This window comes from Molossus molossus, unplaced genomic scaffold (assembly GCF_014108415.1).
Source record: "Molossus molossus isolate mMolMol1 unplaced genomic scaffold, mMolMol1.p scaffold_m16_p_3, whole genome shotgun sequence".
Lineage (NCBI taxonomy): Eukaryota > Metazoa > Chordata > Mammalia > Chiroptera > Molossidae > Molossus > Molossus molossus.
In genome coordinates, this window is record NW_023425366.1 from 55,031,274 (window position 1) to 55,054,955 (window position 23,682).

Consider the following 23,682-nt stretch of genomic DNA (forward strand, 5'->3'; position numbering starts at 1 on the left):
CCTGGGCATGTGCCTCAACTGGGAATTGAATTGGGACCTCTCAGTCTATGGGAAGATGCTCAATCCACTGAGCCACACTGACTGGGTGACTTATTTTTCTTTTACTTCCCCTGTTTTTGGGGTCAAGCTCACTAAAACCTCTTTGAGACCAAGTTCCATAAGTTTAGTGCCTATGTTTTCTCCTGTGTATTTTATTGTTTAAGGTCTTATATTTAAGTTTTTAATCCATTCTGAGTTAATTTTTATGTATTATATCAAATAACAGTCTAGTTTCATTCTTTTACATGTGGCTAACCAATTTTTCCAACACAATTTCTTGAGGAAGCTTTAGATTGTACCATGTTTTAAGATCAACTGTAGAATACTATAGGGCCTCTTGGAATAGTATCTTTACCATCATCTAATTGACTGTTTTGTTGACTGTCACCAAATCTCTTTCATTGATTGCACCAAAGTAATTGTTCTCTATTCTAGTGGTTTGACATATTTTTTTTACAATTATTTGGAAAGCCTTCTTACTACTGCTAATTAAGGATAGTTCTAAGGTATGCAAACTTTTTTACTTAAACAACCTGATTAGACATTTTTATTTCTTTGCATGATGATCTGCTTATGGCAGATAAAGTGGAATTATAACTGCCTCAGTGATGAGAGATTTGTGGTAAACAGTACCACACCTCCTTTCTCCTCCCTGTCCATGCTAGACGTCTGTCCTCGATTGTGCATTCTTCTCTGCCGCCTGCTAACGAGTCTCACCACAGCACTTCAAGTCACTACTACTACCAGTTAGCTTTAGCAGTTGAGATCCCAGAACTAGCTTTCCTTGTGTAATCCTTCCTTGTTGCTCACTTTGCATAAAATACTTTTTTGCATGTCAGTGTCTTAAGTTTTGCCTACACACAGTTATTTACAAGCTTATATTTGGGTGCTGTTTGTCCCCTCCCTCATGCTGTTCTTTGTGGACTCTACCAAACAAATTCTGTAAGCCAATAAAGATCACCATGCAAATGACGATGGTAACAGTTAACATGCTTTGAGTAATTACTATGTACCAGGCACTGTGTTAAGTGCTTAACATGTATTATTTCATTGAATTCTTGTAACAGCTCTATGAGGGGAAGTTATTGTTCTCAATTATAGATGGAGAATCTAGAGTGAGGCTAGCCCTGGCCAGTTTGGCTCAGCGGTTAGAGCGTCGGTCTGCGGTCCAGAGAGACCCGGGTTCGGTTCCCGCTAAGGGCGCATACCTCGGTTGCAGTTTGTCCCCGGCCCTGGTCGGTCGTGCGGGTGGCAGCCACTCGATGTGTTCCTTTCACGTCGATGTTTCTCTCTCTCTCTCTGTTCCTCTCTCTCCCTCCCACTCTACCTGAACAAAAAATGGAAAAATGTCCTCGGGTGAGGATAAAAAAAAATAATAATAATAATAGAGTGAGGCTAAATAATTGGTAAATGGTAGAGCCTGGATTTGAACTGAGATCACCTGCCTTCTCAGCCCCAATTATTGACCTCTGAGCTATTACCTCTGTGTAACAAATGAAGTCTAGGTTAAAGCCAAAATGATTCATAGTGAACATGCTTTGCCTGTGGTGTCACAGGCTAAAATAAAAACTACTACCTTTGTATTTTCCCAGGTTGCAAACCAACTTAGAACAACCTTTTTAGTCTCTTTCTAAGAAATTTATAGTTTTATGTCTATTTTTAAAAAATGTTCTGGTGGACTTCATAAATATTTAGATTTTTATTAACTTCTTTTGCTTTTATCCTTTCATATCTCAGACAACCTTTATAATTGTTGAGAGAGTAGCTATCTTTCTCGGCTGTCTTATACATTCACAGATGGCATTATTTTATCTGTCCTCATACCATCTGTAGCATCATCTTGTCTATTCCAATTGGTGCCGTCTCTCATTTATTCAGGAGTGAGTTATTAAAATAAAACTTTATATTTGTATAGCATTTTGGGTAAATGTTAGGGTACAACATTGATTTATTTTATCACAACAATCCTATGGAAGGAAAATGTAATTATTATTATTTTTTTTTACCTCATTTTCCTTATTTTATATGTAGTCTTTAGAATTGAATTGAATTCAATTCAACTACTATTTATTGAGCACATACTGTAATCCCAGAACTATGGGAGTGAAGATATAATCCCTGTTCTCATTGAGCTTATAGTCTAGTGGAAAAGACAGTGAGGAAGTACATACAATTATGATTTTCACTATGGGAAGGAAATAGAGAGTGGTATAGAAAGGGATGGCAAAGGATTAAATCTGGTCAAATGCATCTCAGAAGCCCTCTCAGAGGAAGAGTGATTAGGAGCTTGCCACAGAAGTGGGGCTTGTAGGTTGTAGGAAAGAGGAAAAGAGTCTCCAGAGTAGAGTGAGCAGCCAGCTTGACAGCTCTGATGTCAGAGAACTTGGAGTGATCAGGGTATTGGAAGTTCGGTCTGACTGAAGCTTAGCGCTAGAAGAAGAGGGGATAGGTATTCTAAAGTGAGACTTGAGAGGTAAGCAGGGATCAGTTGTCTTGTAGGTCAGTTAAGGGTTCCAGATTTGAACCTAAGATCAATGGCAAGTCATTGATAAGCTTAAAACAGAGGAATGGCATGAACAGGTTTGGGTTCTAGCAAGACCTCTGAGGGTACAGTGTGGAGAACGGACCGGAGAAAGGGACAGAAGTGAATGTGGGGAGGGAATTTAGGAGGCTGTTTTAGTAGTCTTTCTGAGAAATGATCTTTTACTGAGACTAGTGTAATGGCAGCAGAGATGGAAAGAAATGGAGGGAATTAAGGGGCCACCCCAAAGAGAATGGAAGAGCCAGACTGGGTCTGCCGGGCTATGGCTTGTTCTGCTGCGTTATGCTAAACAAATGCCTATTTCACATCCCAAGAAAAATGGAGCGGCAGTGAGACCTGAATTTAGTTTCTGTATCAGGAACAGGCATGGCCTCACAGGATAGTTTTAAAGATAATAAAGATAGTATCACTCAGTTAATTGCAAAATACTCAATTTAACAGTCATCTAGGCAGGATTCTGACGTGAGGTTTGTCCTTTCACACGAATGTGTGTGATATCAATAGAACTCTGATAAACAAATGTGTATTTAGGAGCTGATACCTCCCTGTCCCCCCAAATGTCAGTTCATTCTTTCATTGCTTGCTTGTTTGTTCATTCATTCATTCATTCAAAATAACATTTGCTGAGGGCCTGCTAGTCACTAGATAGGTTTACTTGTCTCAGTCTTTAATACCACATATGGCCATTACACCTAGTGTAGACCTTTGGTGGTTAGTTGAGCTAGATGGGCCACATGGCATATTGGACACATTTAGTCAGTCAGGGTTCCATTTTAAATTGACAGAGCCTCACCATTTCTTCCCAGGTGACCCATCACTGAGGGTGTAGACGATAGACTCCTGCACCCCTGGTCTCCCATGTCTCCTGATACCACGTCCTCTGCACTTTCTGTAGCTGCTCCCAGTCTTTGCTCAGGCTCCGTAGGCCGGATCCCATTTCACTCGAGCAGTCGATCGATTCACCCACCACCACCATCAAGTCTTCTGTCAAAGCACTTGATTAATGCAATGAATTGTTTTTTGACTGAGATGGTCAGTCATTTCAGTCAGGAAAATCTCGTTGCCCTTTGTAGATCTGTTATAGTAGCCAAGGTTATGCAAACAATTGTAGCATGTAAATCCTCCATCTGGTTTAAATGCAGTAGAAGTTAATTTCCTGCTAATGTAAAGTCCAGTGGGTAGATGTGGGATTGGAAGGCTTTTTGCTCCATTCATGGGCCCAGGCTGATAGAGTCAACAAGATTGCCCTGAGCTCAACATCCAGCTGGCAAAGGGGGAGAGAGTGAACACCCAGGAGGTCTTTACGGGCAAGGGCTAGAAGTGGCTTAATCATTCCTACACACCTTTCATTGGCTAGAAGTTGGTACATGGCCTACCTACCTTCGGGGTGACTGAGAAAAGCAGTCTTTGTGTCTGCCCAGGAGGAAGGGAAATCCTGATGAGCCGGTCTCTACCTAACAATGACTCTCCTTGTGTGGTACCTATGTTTTTATTCAAATAATGAGGGCCAGGAAAGGACCAGAGATGTGGAGAATCCTCCTTTGTGCTCTTTTAAGTGGCTCATCCCATTGCTGGGCTTTAGAGTGGGAGATGCCTACATTCTGATTGCTACCATATCTCCTAATTGCTGTTACTGTTCTCACAGGGAAATAAATGCTCGGCTGGATGCTGTATCTGAAGTTCTCCATTCCGAATCCAGTGTGTTTGGTCAGATAGAAAATCATCTACGTAAGTTGCCTGACGTAGAGAGAGGACTCTGTAGCATTTATCACAAAAAAGTAAGTGTGATAGAAATCAAATCTGTTAAAACCAATACTGTTCCTCAGCATGAGGAATCCAGATATTAAAAGGAAAACATGTCAGAGCTGTATTGTCCTTGTATTTTGTAGAATGTTGTAGATAGTGTGAGAGAATTCTCAGAACTTTTAATTGCACAAATTAAAGTTATTGCATTGTAAAAGGTAAAGTTTGCCCACTTCTGTTAACTATAGCAACACACAGAGGACTTTCTGTTATAACACAGGGTATTCTCATGTTTTAGCCTCAAAGTGTGGACCATCATCAAAATAGGAAATTTACTTAGACTAGCTCTTTTAAAAAGGGATGCCTGATTATTTTGAACTCAGCATAGCTTCTTATTTGACTTAAAGGAGAAATCTACTTGTATACTTTTGTGGTGGTTTAATATGCAAACAAGTTAAGATATTGAAGGTAAGTTAAAAACATTATTTTTATTTTCATCATTTAAACTTTACAGTTTAAGTCATAAAAATGACGGGACAGGTTTTTCATACTTAGCAAAATAATTTATTTCAAGATATGCCTAAATGTAAAAGAATTATCAATTAGTTATATTTATAATTGTTGATAAACTTTTGTTATACTTATTGAGAAGTCATTCACCTACATTAGACCCTTTGTTTCTTATAAAAACTTCAAGAGATTGAGAAGATACCATGTTGTCACCTTCTTACTGATGGGAAATTATGTATACTGCTACCTACATATAATGCTACAACAGCTTGCATTTCCTTGGCTAAAATGATTGCTGCTGAGGGAGGATTCTTAATTTGCTAGTAAGTAACAGAATTAGGATTTAACCCAGGGTCTTTGACTGGGGTTTTGGTGGCTACACTTTTGGACACTGTCATTTTTTGATGTAGTAGTTTGACTGCCTTTACATTTTTTTCTTGGTTGCCCAAATGTAAATCCTTCCAATTTAATAATGTCATTGTAGAACAATGTTTACACACCCAAATTATAGTTGCAACCAGTTTCTCATTAGTCTTTACTTCTTTTAGGCCCTTTCCCCTACAAAGTTTTTCTGGAACCATAAGTAATTTTTCTGAGTATACTTGCAGTACCCAAGAGGACTTATGTAACTGTTCCATATGCTCCAGCTAAATTTGAAAACAAAGCCAGAACTGGGAATACTAATCTCTAGGGAAAACACGCGTGAGTTGGTCACGGAGTCAGTGGTGTCTGCTATACCATCACATGGTGCACCAGGTTGTTTTGCTGGCAAGAGCAGAGGCTGTGCTGATAATTGAAAGTTTTATGATTGACTTTTAGGGGTTACAGAGAAGATGTCAAACCATTTATTTTGTATCCTTGGCCCAATGCATGACAATCAGTGTATATTATATTATTCTTCGTCAAGCAACAGAGCTCCAAGCACCTTGCCTTCACTACATGAAAGGATTCACAGGCAGATAAAAGAGAGAAAATAGGAGCAAAGCTGGAAAAATGATCAATTGTGAATCAAAAGAGCTAGTCAGAGCGTCCGTGGCACGGAGGTGGCAGTGCCCTTCCGTGCTGCTGTGATTTCTGGTGTGCCTCGTTGCCGCTCTGTAAACTTGACTTTGATCTTTGCGTTCCATAAGGTTTGTGTATGTATAGTCTAACAACTCTGGGTAAAGGTCAGAATCAAATTCCTTTTTAAAAAGTGATGCATAATTGACATATAATATATTAGTTTCAGGTGTACAGCATAATGATTTAATAAATATATATTGTGAAACGATCACCATAGTAAGTCTGGTTAACATTCATCACCACACATACTTACTAAGTTTCTTTTTCCTTATGTGAGAACTTAAAACAATTTTTAAAATTAAACTATAGTTAGCATACAATGGTATATTAGTGTCAGGTGTACGACAGTGATTCGACGTTTATATACCTTACAATATGATCACTACCCTAGGTCTAACATCTGTCACCATGCGTAGTTATTGCAGTATTGCTGACTGATCCCTGCACTATACTCCACATCTCCATGGCTTCTTTACCTTATAACCGAAGATTGTTCCTCTTATTCCCTTTCACCCATTTCCCCACCTCTCTCTCCTCTGGAAGCTATAAGTTTGCTCTCTTTTTCTGAGTCTGTTTTTGTTTTGTTGTTTGTTTTAGATTCCACATAAAAGTGAAATCATATGGTGTTTGTTTTTCTCTGACTTATTTCGTTTAGTATAATACCCTGTGGGTCCGTCCACATTGTTTCAAATGGCAAGATTTCATTTCTTTTCTTTGTGTGTGTGTGTGTGATACGTGCCCCTAGTGGGAACCGAACCCGAGACTGTCTGGTCTGCAGGCCGACGCTCAACCACTGAGCCAAACTGGCCAGGGCAAGATTTCATTTATTTATATTGCTGAGTAATAGTCTATTATATACATGTGCCACATCTATTTTATCCACTCATCTCTTTGTGGACAACTGAATTGCTTCCATATCTTGGCTACTGTAAACAATGCTGCAATGAACATAAGGGTGCGTGTATCTTTCAAAGTAGTGGTTTCATTTTCTTCATATTAAATGCCTAGAGGTGGAATTGCAGGGTCATCTGGTAGTTCTATTTTTAGTTGTTTGAGGAATCTTTATACTCTTTTCCATAGTTGCCTCATCAATTCACAGTCCTACCAGCAGTACACGGAGGTTCTCTTCTACGATGAGAACTTTTAAGATCTACTCTCTTAGCAACTTTTGAATATACTACAGAATTGTTAACTGTTGTCACCAGGCTGTACGTCCCCGTGACTTACTTATTTTATAACTGGAAGTTTACCTCTTGAACACCTTCCCCTATTTCACCCACTCCTGCCACTGGCAACCACCATCTGTTCCCTTTATCCATGAGTTTGGTTTTGTCATTGTTGTTGTTTTTAGATTTCACATATAAGTGAGATCATATGGCATAGAATCTAATTCATTTTAAAAGCGTACAATATGTTGAGAAAGAATGACTTTTATTTTAGAGTTTCAAAATACACTTTACTAAAGAACTTCTGACTCATTCAGAAGTGGTTCCTTGTTGCTGTTGGAATGTTTAATGTGCCTAAAGATTAGTTTGAAAAGTGAAGATTAGAAATGATATGGTAACAAACCAAATCATTAGGAAGTCTAAATGCTTTAAGCCAAACTTTTATAGATAGTTAGCTGGCTCTTGGAACCCACCATCAAACACATGTCTGCTCTTTATCAGTAGATTACTCTAAACCTCTTCTGCTGTATGCACCAAATGGTGAGTGAGATTCTGGGTACAGGCTGTGCCAGTTGTGTGAGATTCATGAAGTGGTCAGGAACACCGTGTGGATGTGTGGTCGGGTCGGCCTAGGCCATCTGGCTGCGTGGGGAGTGCCGTGGAATAGGCACAAGTACTTTTATGATGTTAATAACGGAGGGTCCCAAGTAGTCTAACCTGAAATAAAATAAACATTGCTTTTAATAGAATTTAAAATTCAAATCTTAGAAAATAGTCACAAGAACCAATTAACTTTACCCAAGAACTTTTTTTGTAAGAACATGAACATTGCTGCTAATGTTGGCGAATACATTTAAAAGATACTAGCATGTAGTAAATGTTGGAAGGACAGTAAATCTACAATTTTTTATGGGTGAGAATAGTTTCTTAGCCAGACGGTGTAAGCCTAACGCGAGATTTTCAGTGTGGGCTTCGGCTGGGGCTCGGCTGGGGCTCCTCCGGGGCCGTGATGCTTGTGCTCTGCAGGTCTGCGCTAAAGCTCCTCTGCCTAGAGGTTTGAGGCTGGCTGTGGGGCTCAGCCTGCTTGACCCCAGGAGTAGCCGCTTCACCCTCATCCTCCGCTTTCTTGCAGATGCATTGAAAGAAACTTGAAAACAACCTTCCTTGGGCACTTCGGACTTGACTGGAAAGCACTTCTGGTTTTCAGTCTGCTTCTGTCACTGACTTAAACTTTACATGATATCTGAGCATGAAAAATCAACCCCTTTCTTGCTTCTCAATTTACAGTGATCTCATGTAGATTATTATTTCAAAATTATATTGAAAACGTTTTTTAGTGCTTCATTTTTGTTAGAGTGTGTCACTGACTACTGACCAAAAAGCTTCTAGGTTTCACATTTATGCAAACAGTTCAGGTCCCTGTATGTGTTTCCCAGCATACAGTGGCCTTTCTAGAGAAGAGGTGCTTTATTATTGATACACTTTTAGCTAAACTTTTGTTTAGTTGAACCTAACTTCTTATTTTTCTGCATAATTTACCTCATTTCTTATAGTTAATAATTGTCTTTCTAAATATGTTCTGAGCATTAATCCATTGTATATATACTAGTTGTTATGTATACTTACCATTATCACAACCCTAAATCTCTTTTAGATCAAGATATTTATATTCATCAAACATTTTTATTATTTTATTTTTTTGAACTTTCTGAACTGATCCAACCTGGACCAGTTGCCCTTCCTACCTATTATACAACTACCTTCTTAGATTTCCTTTATTTTCCTTCAACTCAGTCTTCTGTTTCCCGTATTTTATGTATTCCTCTTGGATTCTTCCTTTTTTTTGGTGGAATACATCCTTTAGAAGCATTCTGAGAAAGGATATTGAAGGAAATGTTTTGAAACATTAATGTCTTTTTTCTACTTTTACATTTTTGGCCGTTTGGGTATAAAATTATAGGCTACAAATTATTTTTTTTGGAGGCAAAAATATACAATGGGGTAAAAATAGTGTATTCAATAAATGGTATTGGGAAAATTAGATAGATACATGCAAAAAATGAAACTAGACCACTTTCTTACACCATACACAAGAATAAACTCAAAATGGATTAAAAACTTAAATGTTAGATTTGAAACCATAAAAATCCTGAAGAGAACATAGGCAGTAAAATCTCAGACATTTCTTGTGGCAATATTTTTTCTGATATATCTCCTCAGGCAAGGGAAACAAAAGAAAAAATAAGCAAATGGGACTACATCAAACTAAAGAGTTTTTGCACAGCAAAGGAAACCAACAAAATGAAAAAACAATCCACCGAATGGGAGAACATATTCACCCCAATATTCTGATAAGGGCTTAATATCCAAAATTTATAAAGAATTTATAAACCTCAACACCAAAAAGCAAACAAACAATCCAATTAAAAATGGGTAAAGGATCTGAATAGACACCTCTCCAAAGAGGACATGCAGATGGCCAATAGACATATGAAAAGATGTCCATGTCACTAATCAGAGAAATGGGCAATGCATATGAACATATCAGTTCTTTGGTTAATCTCTTCCTGCCCCCACTCCTTTTGTCCAAGATTCGTCTGTCTGTTCCAGGCTTCCATACCTCTGTATCTATTTAGTTTGTTGGTTTATTTTGTTCATTAGATTCCATGTATAAGTAAGATCATGTGACAGTTGTCTTTCTCTGATTGGCTTATTTCACTTAACATAATACTCTCCAGGTCCCTCCATGATGTCTCAAAGGGTAAGAGATTCTTCTTTTCTTACAACTGCATAGTATTCCATTGTGTATATGTACCACAGCTATTTTATCCATTCATCTACTGATGGGCACTTGGGCTGTTTCCAGATCTTAGCTATAATAGTATTTTTAGAATCTTCCTCCTGGGCTTGTGAGATTTTCCAGAGACTTTTTCAGCCTTCTTACTAGCTAACAATATTCTGGGAGCTAGATGGGGACAACTGGGAATCTCAGTGTTCAATCTGCAACCATTCTTTTAATCCCTAGCTATTGGTGGTACCCTCATCCTTCATGGTTGCTAGTTGAGGATAGCTTATGTTTTACCTTCTCCAGAAACTAAAACTAGTCTTCAGTAGGGTGGGAGAGTGGTGGTTGCCCAGTGGCATGGATATTGAGGGATTTAATTGCTTCTTAAATCACTCTCAGCCAATCCTTCTCTACACCCTCTCCTCCCCCCGCAATTTCACTTCCAAAGATAATTTCTGCCACCAGTTCCTGAGTATTTTAGGATTCTTGATATAACTCAAGTTGGGTCCTAGTTTTCCTCAGGGCTAGTTTAAGATAAAAATATTTTGAGTCTTCCAAGACAATTACCACTTATCTATTTACTTTAGAACTTCTAAGATGTTGTTGTGCTTGATCTTAGCCAAAAGGCCGAGAAATATTACAAGATGTTGTTGCTATTGTCTTTTCTCCTAGTTATTCTAGTGGTGTCATACCTTTTTAAGCAGTCCCGGACCTTCGTTTCAAGATATAGCGAAATTAGATGCACATGGTTAGCTCATTTTCTTTTTCAGAAGCTCCAGTGCAAAAAGTATTCATGTTCATATAAAAGATGACAACAGTGTACATGGGTATGAAACAGAGTGAAGAGTCTTCCTCTACCATCCCCACATACCCACTACCCAGAGTAAATTACATGCGTACCTCTCTAGAAATTTTTTATTTATACGTTTATTTCTATAGAATAACACATATAATTTTAAGAATCACAAATGAAATCTTACTGTATAAATATATATATAGTGTGTGTGTGTATGTACTATGTATATTCAATGTATATTGACATTATGGAGTTCCTTATCAATTTGTACATCAGTATGTACACATGTCTGAATTTTTTAAACTGTTTAATACATTGTATGAGTTGTTTCTAACATCTCAGTTGCTGGATATTGGTTTCTTATTTATCCTTTTAATGTTATTACAAACAATTTACTATAAATATTCAGATACACATGTTTTCACTATTTGCTATAGTGTATTTTTAGTTAAATTCTTTTTTTGTTGTTGTTAATCCTCACCTGAGGACATTTTTGCATGTATCTTCAGATAGTGGGAGGGAGAGAGGGGGAAAGAGAGAGAGAGTAACATCAGTGTGAGAGAGACATATCAAGTGGTTGCCACCCACACGATCCCAACCGGGGCCAGGGACAAACTGCAACCGAGGTACGTGCCCTTAGCGGGGATATGAGGGCCGACGCTGTGACCGCTGAGCCAAACCAGCCAGGGCAAATTCTTAAAAGTATAATTGCTTAGTCAAAGGATATGTGTACTTTGTTATTATGATGATATGGCAATTGTCCTTCAAAAAGGTTATTTCTCTATGAACAATATACAAAAGTGTCTTTTTTTTACACCCTGTATGACTTGGTTATTATGAAGCTTTAAAATTTTTGACATTCTGATAAGTGAAAAATGCTATCCTGTATTTTTTTTTTATTTTTTTTTATTTTTATCCTCACCCGAGGATATTTTCCATTTTTTGTACAGACAGAGTGGGAGGGAGAGAGAGGAAGGAGAGAGAGAGAGAAACATCGATGTGAAGGGACACATCGAGTGGCTGCCACCCGCACGACCAACCAGGGCCGGTGACAAACTGCAACCGAAGTACGTGCCCTTAGCGGGAACCGAACCCGGGTCTCTCCGGACCGCAGGCTGACGCTCTAACCGCTGAGCCAAACTGGCCAGGGCCTATCCTGTATTTTTAATTTGCTTGTCTTAATTCTATGTGAGGTTAATCATGTGCTTATTGGACTTTTTTTTTTTCTGTGAGCTGCATGTTCAGTTCATTTAGCCATTATTCTTTGGATTATTCATCTTTTCCATGTAAGATTTGTAAGAGCTTATTATATTTGGGGGAATTTTGTCCTTTATCTCTCATATGTTTTACAGATATTTCCCCAGAATTGTTCTTTATATTTTTGACATTGTTAATTTTTGCTGTGGCCAGTGTATTTGAAAATGAAAAAATATTGAGCAAGTACTGGCTTTACTATTTCTGTTTCAAATTATTTTCCTTATAGCTTTAAAGTATTATTTTATAAAGTATTTGAACTATTGATTTAACATTTAGAAGGTATTTTATTTTAATTAATCAGTTTATAGAATAAACAGTATTTTAAGTAAATTAGAAGAATAAATTAAAAATTTTTTTTATTCTGATTCTAACTTTAAATAGATCACTAATTAAAATGTATTTTCATGTACTGTATGCTATTTAGGTAAAAAAATATTTCTATTTTCAGTGTTCAACCAAAGAGTTCTTCTTGATTGTCAAAGCCCTTTATCACCTGAAGTCAGAATTTCAAGCTTTAATACCTGCTGTTAATTCCCACGTTCAGTCAGACCTGCTCCAGACATTTATTTTAGAAATTCCTGAACTCCTCAGTCCAGTGGAGCATTACTTAAAGATACTTAATGAACAAGCTGCCAAGTAAGTAGCAGACTCTTAGTTCTTCCTTTCTAGCAGTGGAAGTTTAATTTGCTTGTCCTAATGCATTTGCCATTTGATGTGTGGATTCATAAGCTTCACTAAAATTAATGGAAGAAGTTGCATGTGAAATTGGAATTGTGATTGGATACCGAAGGCTCTATATTACAGCTAGAAGTAACACTTCGTTGTCTGAAAGTTAGCCAGTTTATCATCTAGGACAGATGTAATACTCAGGTATCAGATGATGAAAATAGAAAATCCAGACAGAGCAAGTAGTAGCAGGTTATTAACCCAAAAGTGGTGTCAGAGGGCATCTTGTACTCATTTGCTAGAAATCCAGGGATGGTCTGCCTTATATTTAGAAACTACAGAAGCAGAGTTATCCTTTAATAAGCAGTCAGTTTACAGTTCAACCCACAAAGAACTCTATATAAAAGAAAGAGGGTTTGACAGTATTTATGTTTGTGTTTATTTTTTGAATAGGCAAAAGAATATTTAATTTATCTTTTGCTTTTATCATTGGAATCATGAATTTTTAAAATGTAAATGATGTTAGGGTAATTTTGTCTGTCTTCAAAGAAATTAAGAAACTTACCATAAATATTTAGTGACAGTTTTCCAGACTTCCAACCCTTTGGGTTTTCATCATGCTGTGAAAAATAATTGATAACTGGTATAAGTTATATGCTTTAATGTTTATATTTACATTTTTTTTTTTTAGAATTGGGGATAAAACTGAATTATTCAAAGACCTTTCTGATTTCCCTTTAATAAAAAAGAGGAAGGATGAAATTCAAGGAATTACTGACGAGATCCAAATACATTTGCAAGAAATACGAAAAATACTGAAAAACCCTTCTGTACAATATGTGACAGTATCAGGACAGGAGGTAATATCAGAAATACTTTTATTTGCATTAGTTTTCCTTAGTAAAAAAAGCTGTTTTAAAATGTAAATAATATATGAGAATAGGATGAAAACATTTTGTTCAGATTTTCTATTTTGTTCCTTAGAAATACGTTGTAATACCTTGTTTTGATAAGAATTATTTTAATATGTATTTTGTTTATTTACGATAGTGAATAAACTTGGAAAACCATGCAACTTAATGTTACACGTGTTTTAATATTATCTGTTGAAATGATAAAAAACCTTGACTATTGTAAATAGTAACTTATAGAATTTATTTATCCTAAATCCAGGAGAGAGAAGTCCCTTTCTTGCAGATGATGAAATGATACCAAGTGAACCACCTGCATTGATTGGATCACACAGTGATCAAATGGCAGGGCTTCCTTCTAAAGTTAGGAGTATAGGTTTTAAAAAACGAAAAGCAAAACTATAGTGACAACCTAAATTAGTGAGTCTCCTTCCATGGGATTATGGTGATGTTTAGAATGTGTTTTTGGTATATATACTTCTGTTTAAAGTTTGATATTGATTCTGAACGAGAACCTGGGAAAACTGTGCTTTTTAAGTGTGGTTGTACCTTTTGGTTCTGTTCTGAGTCTTGAGGCATGCCTCTTCTGGATCCTATGTTTAATAAAAGATAAACCATCTAACAGAGGAATGTGAGAAATTCTGCTTTGTTGAAATAGCAAATTAGAATATTTGTGAATAATTTTTATCAAATATACATTTTATTCCAGATTTTAAAATAGATTTTTTCCCCCCTAGGGGGGGAAATTGTTGATTTATATGATTATTTGAAATAAGAAAGTCTGTAGTAAATTATAATCTTTATTAAAATATTTATTGTTCTTAGGCCATTTAATAGACATTAAGTCAGCCTGTTTTCTGGGCTAAAATTTTAAGATGTTACATCCAGGCAAACATTCTACAGTGCTTTCCACATGAAGTTCTATATAACAGAAAACTTATTTGACAGTAATTATATTTTGCTTCCCCCCCTGAACAGGCAGATATCAAATATTTAATTGTATTTCTTGGTTTCACCATGCAGTCATGACCTTGCAAAGTGGCAAGTGACCTTAGTGTCACTATTCTTGCTATTTATTGAATGAGACGATCAAAGCTGCTTAGTAACATTAATTAATAAAAGATACGTGGTCGAAAAGTGATGGTCTGGGTTTACAGTGCAGAGAGCTGAGTTCTTGCACTCGGGTGCTGCGTGACCTTTGTCACGGGACTGCCATGAAGACTGACTGTCAAAGTACACGAATGTGTTTTCTAACCATAAAGCACTACACAAATGTTACTCATATAATGATGATAACAATAGTAATACAGTTATCATTTATCAAGAACTTGTTCAAGTCTAGAACAGTGCTCAGCACTTCACATATTTTATCTAATTTAATCTTTGTAACAACATAACGAGGGGTTACTCCAATTTTGCTGGAAAGGAAACGAGTAGGTAGGTGAGTTACCCAAGTCAGAAACCCTATTCCATCCCATTCTGCCTGACTCTAGTCTTTCTACCATGTCATTATTTCAGTCACAGGTATTAACATAAGGGATTATAAACATCAAGGATTTTATTTGATAAAATACGGACATTTTAGAGGTCATACGATTCATACTAAAATGAAGTTTAAATCTTGAGGAGACAGTCCTGGATTCGATTGTCAGTTTCTAAGTAAACATGAAGGATACTAAATGAGTTATTCTCTATCAGTGGAGCATTGAAGTTTAAGACAAAACATGGAGATGAAATAATTGAATTACAGATGATTAGGGAGGGAGATACATTATCTTATTCTCTACTTAACCTTTACTAGGTTAAGGTGCATTTGAGGCAAGACATTTCTTAGTTACTAACAATAGGATGGAGTCCCACTGGTTTTTAAAAACCTCCTCTAGAATTTTAATAGTACAAAATAATGCATGGATATTGTTGTTATCACTTAAAACAGACAAGTAGACAGACTGTCAAGCCAGGGTTACTTTTTGTTGTTGTTGCTAATCCTCACCCAAGGATATTTTTTCCATTGATTTTTAGAGAAAGTGGAAAGGAGAGAGAGAGAGAGCAATATTGATGTGATCATGTGAGAGAGACACATTGATTGGTTGCTTCCTGCATACGCCCCAATTGGGGCCGGGGATGGAGCCTGCAATCCAGGTACATGAATCGAACCTGTGACCCTTCAGTACATAGGCTGACACTCTGTAACCATTGAGCCACACCAGTCAGGGCAAGCCAGGGTTACTTTTGACAACATTCATTTCACCTCTGTTCCCCTTTTTTTGCGCCCCCCACTCCCAAGCTCTCTCCTGAGGGTAGTTTTCCATTTCTCTTCAGATAGAGTAGGAGGGAGAGGGAGAGAGAGAGAAAAACATTGATGTGAGAGAGACACATCAATTGGTTGCCTTTTGCACGATCCCGACCAGGGCTGGGGACTGAACCACAACCGACGTACGTGCTCTTGACTGGAATCGAACCCATCATTCTTTGGTCTGTGGGCCGATGCTCTAACTGCTGAGTCAAACCGGCCAGGGCTGTTCCCAGTTTTTATATATGTATTAGAATCCTAAGCCTTATTGACTATGGTGCCTTATTATCTCTGACTCTAAAAGTATTTGTTTATGAGGAAATAATGAAAGCAAAAACTTACCCAGCTTGACATAGTTCACTGCTTCTGTGATGGTCTCTGTCATATTTTATGTATACAGAGAATTCTCTCTTAACCTTAGATTAAACATGGAATGGATCTGGGGTGATATTTAGATTTGGGGAAGTATTGATAGGTGATGTTGTTCTTAAGGAAAAGAAAAGAAATTTGGTAGAAAATCTTTAGAAAAATTGTATTAATTCACAGCATGCTGCATATCCAAATATCTGCTGTGTGTTTAAGGTGTGGAGAGCATTCTCTGTTAAATCTTCTACATTAAAAAAAAAAAGTTGAAAATTCTTAAGAGAATGAAAAAGAAAGGGGCAGAGGATGGAGTGAGTCTGGTATTGGGGAAAACAGAGAGCGGTTTCTGGGTGAGTTAAGAATTTCAGCAAACTTAGCAAGGACGCCAGCCCAGTGATGCCACAGGCTATAGCTTGAGTAACAGTATCTGACATTTAACCAAGACAGAATTGGATCCAGGAGAAGCACATGAAAGATTGCTAGAACAAATCAAGCAAGTCTTCTCACATCAACACCTAAGAAACAGAGTCAGGAACTAGAGAGCAGGGAGAGTTGCTGTGAGAACCATGTAAGATTTTTGAAATATATGTTAACTTCCATTTCAGTTGGTTTTCTTTTCTTTAGCAATGAAATCTTTCAACAAAACGCCTCTCTGCCTGTTCTTAGAATGTTTGCAGAAGGCAACAGAGAATTTCCTCTTCCGTAACCAGCGTAGAAGAGGAAAAAACTGCTAGTTGAGACAATTCTGAGAAACACAGGCTGAAAACCTAGGGCCACTGAAGGAAAAAAGAGGAAACAGAGGATCAGCACCTACTGAAGAAGTGGCCCAGGGGCTCTCCTGACACCTGCTCTGTCTTCCATCTGTATTGGTTCTGCACGTGGCTTGCTTGAGGGGCTGTGCTCCTTAGGGTAGACCCCTGATGCTTACAGATTGAAGGGTTATGCTCCAAACTGTTTATAAGCTGCTCCAAAGGGCCGTGACCAGTAGTGGTTTGTAATGTGTATAAGATACAGGTTTGAATCCAGCGCTGTCATGGCAAATTATTTCAAATTATGTACTTAAGTAAACCAGCCTAGCTGGCTGCCCAGTGACCTCATTGAGGCAGTTTGGGCTTCTCAAAATTTCCACCATCCCTTAGTCACCTTAGTGGAGCTCTGTGTTAGTCATTTTGATCTAGATGTGTCCTTCCCAAATGTTAGTGATCCAATATGTTCCCACATTTCTTGATTTGCCTTTGGCATAGATAGCTCTTTTCAGAATTATTTTATCAAAAGACCAATATATCTTTTCATAAAACATTTAAAAATAATATTTAATCAGAATTTTTAGCATAGTCTTAAAGTGATTTTATCTTTCCCATCCATGATATTTATTGTGTTTTTTCCATCACTTTTTGTAGCCAAATGGACTTTTTTGGACACTTAACTATTTAACTGGGTGTGGCAGGTTTGAAATAGTTAATTTCTCTTTGTACAAGAGGATATCATTAGTTACAAAATGTTTGCTAAGAATGAAAATTCTTAAAATTAATTATTAATTCCTATTATAATTAATGTAAAAGCTACAGTGTTTCTATTAATAGAAAAGTAAACTCGAGAGCCAGGCTGATACTATTAATAATAAGCATATTACAACCTAAAATGTTACAAAACTGATTAGTGTAAAAAATGTTCCTATAGCCTTCTCAAAATTAGTGGTGGCCACAGAGCTTCTGGGTTCCATCCTGTACAAGATAAGTTTATTTATTTGAATAAAACATTGAATTTCATTGAAATGATACAGGGATGTGAGCAAGAAGATGAGTGATATATAGCAAATGCTAAAAATGAAAAGTGTGAGGGAAGAACTTGTTTCACTTGCTCCCTGGCTGATTTGAGAAAAGCTGCCTTGTAGAGCACAATATAAAGAGATGGTTCATAAAGCGAAAACTTAGAAACCCATGGGAAGAAATACCTTAATAGTTGGGGGAGCCAGTGCTTTCTTCATGAGGACACTTTTAAAGGACTTAGGTTCCATGGATAAAAACTATTATAATAGCCCTGGCTGGGTTCGCTCAGTTGTTAGAGCGCTGGCCCATGGACTGAAGGGTTGCAGGTTCAATTCCCAGTCAAGGGCAAGTACTTGGGTTACAGGTTTGATCCCCAGCCCGTCGGGGTCGTGCAGGAGGCAACCAATTGATGTGTCTCTCTAGCATCACTGTTTCTGTCTCTCTCTCCCTCTCTCTTTCTCCCCCTCCCACCCTTCCCTTCCACTCTATCTGAAAATAAAAATCAATGGAAAAATATCATCGGGTGAGAATTAACAAAAAATAAATCCTCTTTGTGTTCAGAATAGGGGATGGACCATATCTCAAACTTGTATAACATCTAATAATTGAACATGTAAAAATTTTATGTACTTAGAAATTCAGTCTTATTACTAAATAATAGAATGCTTAATATAACTGGGTACAAATAAATGAAATAAATTACTAATGAAAAAATCACCATTTGTAGTATGTGAAAAACAATGTTACAAAGTTAAAGTATCAAATTATCTCCTTCATTACAAACTTACTGCTCAATACAGATTGTTCTTTATCCCAAGTATTGGAACCCCAATTAATAATATTTGATTGTATAGGCATATAAACTCTTCCAAGAACAATACTGGATTTATTTTGACTGTAATGTTTATTATTTATAATTAATATTTAGCATAATTTTTAGGAAGCTTTACAATATAATGGTTAATCACATGAACATCTAAGTTTTTATTTATATTTATTTTAGTTTATGATTGAAATAAAGAACTCTGCCGTATCTTGCATACCAACTGATTGGATTAAGGTTGGGAGGTAGGTTTAAAAATATATATTTTTAAATTATCATGAATTATAATGATATTTGTACAGCTGTGTACTACTGACTGATTATAACCACATCTTTTATTTTTTAATTTTTTTTTTCTTTATTGCTTTTAGAAAGAGAGGAAGGGAGAGGGAGAGAGAGATAGAAACATCGATGAGAGAGAACATCTATTGACCGCCTCCTGCATGCCCCCCACTGGGGATCGGGCCCACAACCTGGGCATGTGCCCTGACCAGGAATTGATCTGGCGACCTCTTGGTTCAGAGTTGATGCTCAACCACTGAGCCACACCAGCGAGGCAACAACCACATCTTTGACATAAAAAGCAATTCTTACTCTTTGTTACTTTTTTAAAAATGGAACTTTAACCAAAGAAAAATTATATTTTATTATTTTTATCATTAATTTTTAAACATTTTTTCTAAAGGGTATTTTATTTGTAAACATTTATTTTTTTGTTTTATAAATTACTGTTTTATTTTTATACCTCAGAGTAACATTTAAACATATGAGAGAAAAAAGTTGAGGAACCTTCAATTATAAGATTAATTTGGTTGCTTGAACTTCTTGATGAATGCTGTACCTGACATTTCTTTTAGGAAACTGAAATTTCATTTTCTGCTTCACTGAGCTCTGCATTTCTTTATTCTCAGTGCTTCCATGGCACATGGTTGTAATAGTTCATTACATCTTTCCTGTGAGTTATATCATGAACTGATGAAAATAAATTAATCAAAAACAAAATTAGAGGGCTACACTGAGACTGCCTTTTTTCCTTGGTTAGGCATTAATCCCTAAAAGGGGACTTATTCAAAGGAGTGCTATCAGAGAAGTGTATCCTCCTCTGAGTAGTATCCTTTGTGGAATATTTATTGCTACTGTTACTAATATGCTTCCATGAATTTGAGATGAAAATGCTACATTTGCCCTTAGATAGTAGAACGGTGACTATAGCTGGTGATGGTATGAAGTGACTATGATAAGAATGGAACACAGCCTTGGCATGATGTGTGAATGATTATTCATTTATTATTTTAATTTAAAAAACTATTATCCATTGCCACTGTCAAAGGATGCTGAAGACACAATCATGGGTTTCTTTATCTCTTTATACTGTCCTTTTTACTTTCTATGTTACCAGAAACTGTAATTGAGATTTGAATATTGTTGATTTTAGGGAATGTTGTTTTCTTTTTGCAAGCATTTGTTCCTTTATTTACTTTTGTCCTGTACTACAGCTAATGAATGGAAATGTGCTTTATGAAGAGAAATTACTAAAAATCATGTTAGTCTGTGTAGAACAATAACTGAAATGTCTCACTAACTGAGTGGTCAGGAGAGAAAGCTATGATAAGTTTGCTTGCATAGAAATCTAGATGCCATAATTTAAAAGCAACTGGCAAAGCATGAATCAGTGCCAGCATCTTTTGAATAGTTAGTGACGTAAATTGAATGAATGAATAAGATGGTTTGGGGAATGTTCATTATAATTTATCTGTTGTTTGGCTGGCTGGAGTCCAGACAGGGATAGGTTAGAATATAATCAGTCAGATTTTAATGTGAAAGGGTTACCCCTAGTCCAGTAACTTACCACACTAAAGATAATAGTGACAGTGTATTAAGGGAGTGGGGAACAGACAAAGGTCAGAGTACACTCTCATCACCTGCTTATCACTCAACCCTGACCTTTTCTTCTTGAAGTTCTGATCATAGTAATAACATCTCCAGCAGTAACAACTGCCACCACCACCACAGAGTAAGTCCTAACATTGAGTACTAATGACAGAGGAACTGTTAACCACTACCTGTTTGATCCTCTTGACAGTACCTATGAGGTAGATGCTATTGATACGCCCATTTTATAGATGAGGAAAGTGATGTTTAGAGGTCAGTTATACTTGCCCCAAACCATGTAGCTAGCAAGTAAGTGGCAGAGTTGGGGCCTTGGCCCAGATTCTCTGACTGGGACCCATGGCACCCCTAATGTGTTCTACAGCTACTTGATGAAGAAGCAGAGATTATGCACACGTTGGGAGGAGGAGCACATGGTATTTCTTTTCATCCAGAGTCATTGTGGATCTACAGTTAGATTATGAAGAACTCCTCTTTTCTTCCTGAATTAATGCATTACTATTTTTTTTTTATCCTCACTCGAGGACATTTTTCCATTTTTTGTTCAGATAGAGTGGGAGGGAGAGAGAGGAAGAGAGTGGGAGAGAGAAACATTGATGTGAAAGGGACACATCGAGTGGCTGCCTTCCGCATGACCCAACCAGGGCCAGGGACAAACTGCAACCGAGTACATGCCCTTAGCGGGAACTGAACCCGGGTCTCTCTGGACTGCAGGCCGACACTCTAACTGCCGAGCCAAGCCGGCCAGGGCTGCATTGCTATTCTTTATAATGCTTTATATTTTTCCCTTTTCACTGAAATGCTTTAATGATACAAAAAAAATGTATAAAATATAAAGAATAGTATGGCCTTCACCAATGTATTCACCTCCCAGCTTTGTCAGGACTTATTTTGCTATATCTGCTTCTGATCTTATTTTTAAAGCAAGCGTTTTTATTTAGTATAAAGAAAAAGCTTTCTGCTTTTGAAATGAAAATTCTAAACTTTGCCTTTGCCATATGGATATAATTTGAAATGCATTTTAAAAGCTTCCCGAACAAAGTTCTATAAACTGCAAGTACTTTATTTACAACAAAGATCTTTGGAAGCAATAGAGTTCAGGGCCACAATTAAAGAATATTCTCTGTTTACAGCTGTTTACTTTCAAGGTTCATCAGAGAATAATAAATACCTACTTTTAATTTTATGAAGAGATGGCATTGCTGATTTCTTAGTAACCTTGATTTCCTGTTTCCCCCTCTTCTAGCACAAAAGCTGTGAGCCGCTTCCACTCTCCTTTTATTGTAGAAAATTACAGACATCTGAATCAGCTCCGGGAGCAGCTAGTCCTTGACTGCAATGCTGAATGGCTTGATTTTCTAGAGTGAGTTTACAATGGAAAATATAATCTGACTTTTTGCTATGAGAAATAGACCGGAAAATCTTTCCACACAAAAGAAAAGTAGGGATTACTGCTTGTGACCTGCCATAAAATAGTTGAGTGTGTGTGTTCTCTGGTTTTATTTTTAATCCATTGAAATGTAAGCTCATGTTAGTCTTTGTTGAGAGACCAGCTGTACTTTATTGTTACTTTACTAACATTTTGTTGCTAAGGATGTTTAGTAGAAGCATCTTTTTGAAGTTCTACCTTGGACTTTGCTTGTCTTATATAAAGGCTTAACATTTTCAGAGTTGGACAAGTATGCGTTAGTTGTTTTGTTTTCTCCCTAACTTTTTATTTAGAAAAAATTTCAATCTGTGGGAAAGTTGAAATGAATACCTATGTGCCCTTCACCTAGATTTATCGTGTTAACATACTGCCATATTTGTTTTATATCTCTTTCATACACTTTTTTCCTCCGAAACATTTGAAAGTAAGTTTTAGGCATCATAACACTTCACTCCTAAATACTTAAGTATACATTTTTTAAAAAATAAGGACATTCTGCTATATAATCTTATCACACCTAAGAAAAATTAATATCAATTTAAGAGTATATTGAATTATCTCCCTCAATTTTTTAAATGAAAGATCTAATCAACTTTTATGCATTACATTTGGTTATTTTATCTTCTTGGTCTGTTTGAATCTAGATTAGTTCCCCACCTTTTTGTTTTATGAATCTGAGATTTTTTTGAAGAGTACTTGCTGTTGTCTTAAAGAATGTCTCATGTTCTGGATTTATTAATAGTCATGTGTTCATATTGACACGTTTACATCAGTGGTGTGCTGGAAGATGATTAACAGTCAGCTCTCCGGAAGAGCAGCGGTCTTTGTGGTGTTTGCAGATTTCTGTGGTGCAAATACTTTCACCATGACTGATTCAAGCTGCTGTTGGACAGGATTTGTGAAGAGATGTGCACAGTGACTTTCACCAGTCCGTAGGCACTGGCTCCAAACCACTCCTCATCTAAGCACTTTAATACATACTAGTTCATTATTCCTTGCAAGAGCCCTATGAATTAACTATTATTATCATCCCCAATTTATAAATGAATGAAATGAGATGGAGAAATAAGAAGTTGCTCATAGGTTAAGGACTGGAGCCCAGATTCAACCCAAGGTGTCTGATAATAGGGTGTGTGTCCTGCCCTCAGGCTGTCAGGCCTGCCCAAGATGAAGCTGTAGGCATCTCTCTAAGCGAAAATCTCTCTGTTGGTCTTTCTCTTTAAAAACGTGAACAGTAAATATTCAGTGAGTTCCTTCAGGAAGCTTTATATATTTTAAGTAACCAATCTGACAAGTGAAAGAAAAAAGAACAAAAAAGATATTATGTGACAGTTTTTTAAAGGTTGGTATCTCTTTTTGCCCAGAGGAGTCTTCAATTATAGGAGCTGGAAGAGATTCTAATGTACTTATCCTGAGTCTTTTGAGGTTATCTCAATTCAGTCTTGAATCCAGGGATGGAAATTTGGTTTATTCAGTTCTTTTCTCAATTTGCTTTCAATATCCCATTTTAGGGGTTTTTAGGGCCCTTGAGTCTCAGTTCTCCTGGCTTTCCCCTTAGTAGTATCACTGAGAACATGAAAATTGCACTAAAATTACTTCTTTCAAGCTTCAGGGTTCACGTTCCAGGGTTCTGGGATT

The 23,682-nt window shown here is 36.9% G+C and overlaps 1 protein-coding gene across 1 annotated transcript in view; it reads left to right on the forward strand.

Annotated features, from left to right (window-relative positions):
* The window catches only part of MSH3 (mutS homolog 3), a 160,253-nt gene that overhangs the window by 72,203 nt on the left and 64,368 nt on the right, over positions 1 to 23,682 (forward strand). The window contains exons 13-17 of the mRNA XM_036278555.1: positions 4,227 to 4,359; positions 12,349 to 12,536; positions 13,258 to 13,426; positions 18,906 to 18,970; positions 21,862 to 21,978. Coding sequence (XP_036134448.1) covers positions 4,227 to 4,359; positions 12,349 to 12,536; positions 13,258 to 13,426; positions 18,906 to 18,970; positions 21,862 to 21,978 — 672 coding nt within the window. The remainder of the gene's footprint in view (positions 1 to 4,226; positions 4,360 to 12,348; positions 12,537 to 13,257; positions 13,427 to 18,905; positions 18,971 to 21,861; positions 21,979 to 23,682) is intronic.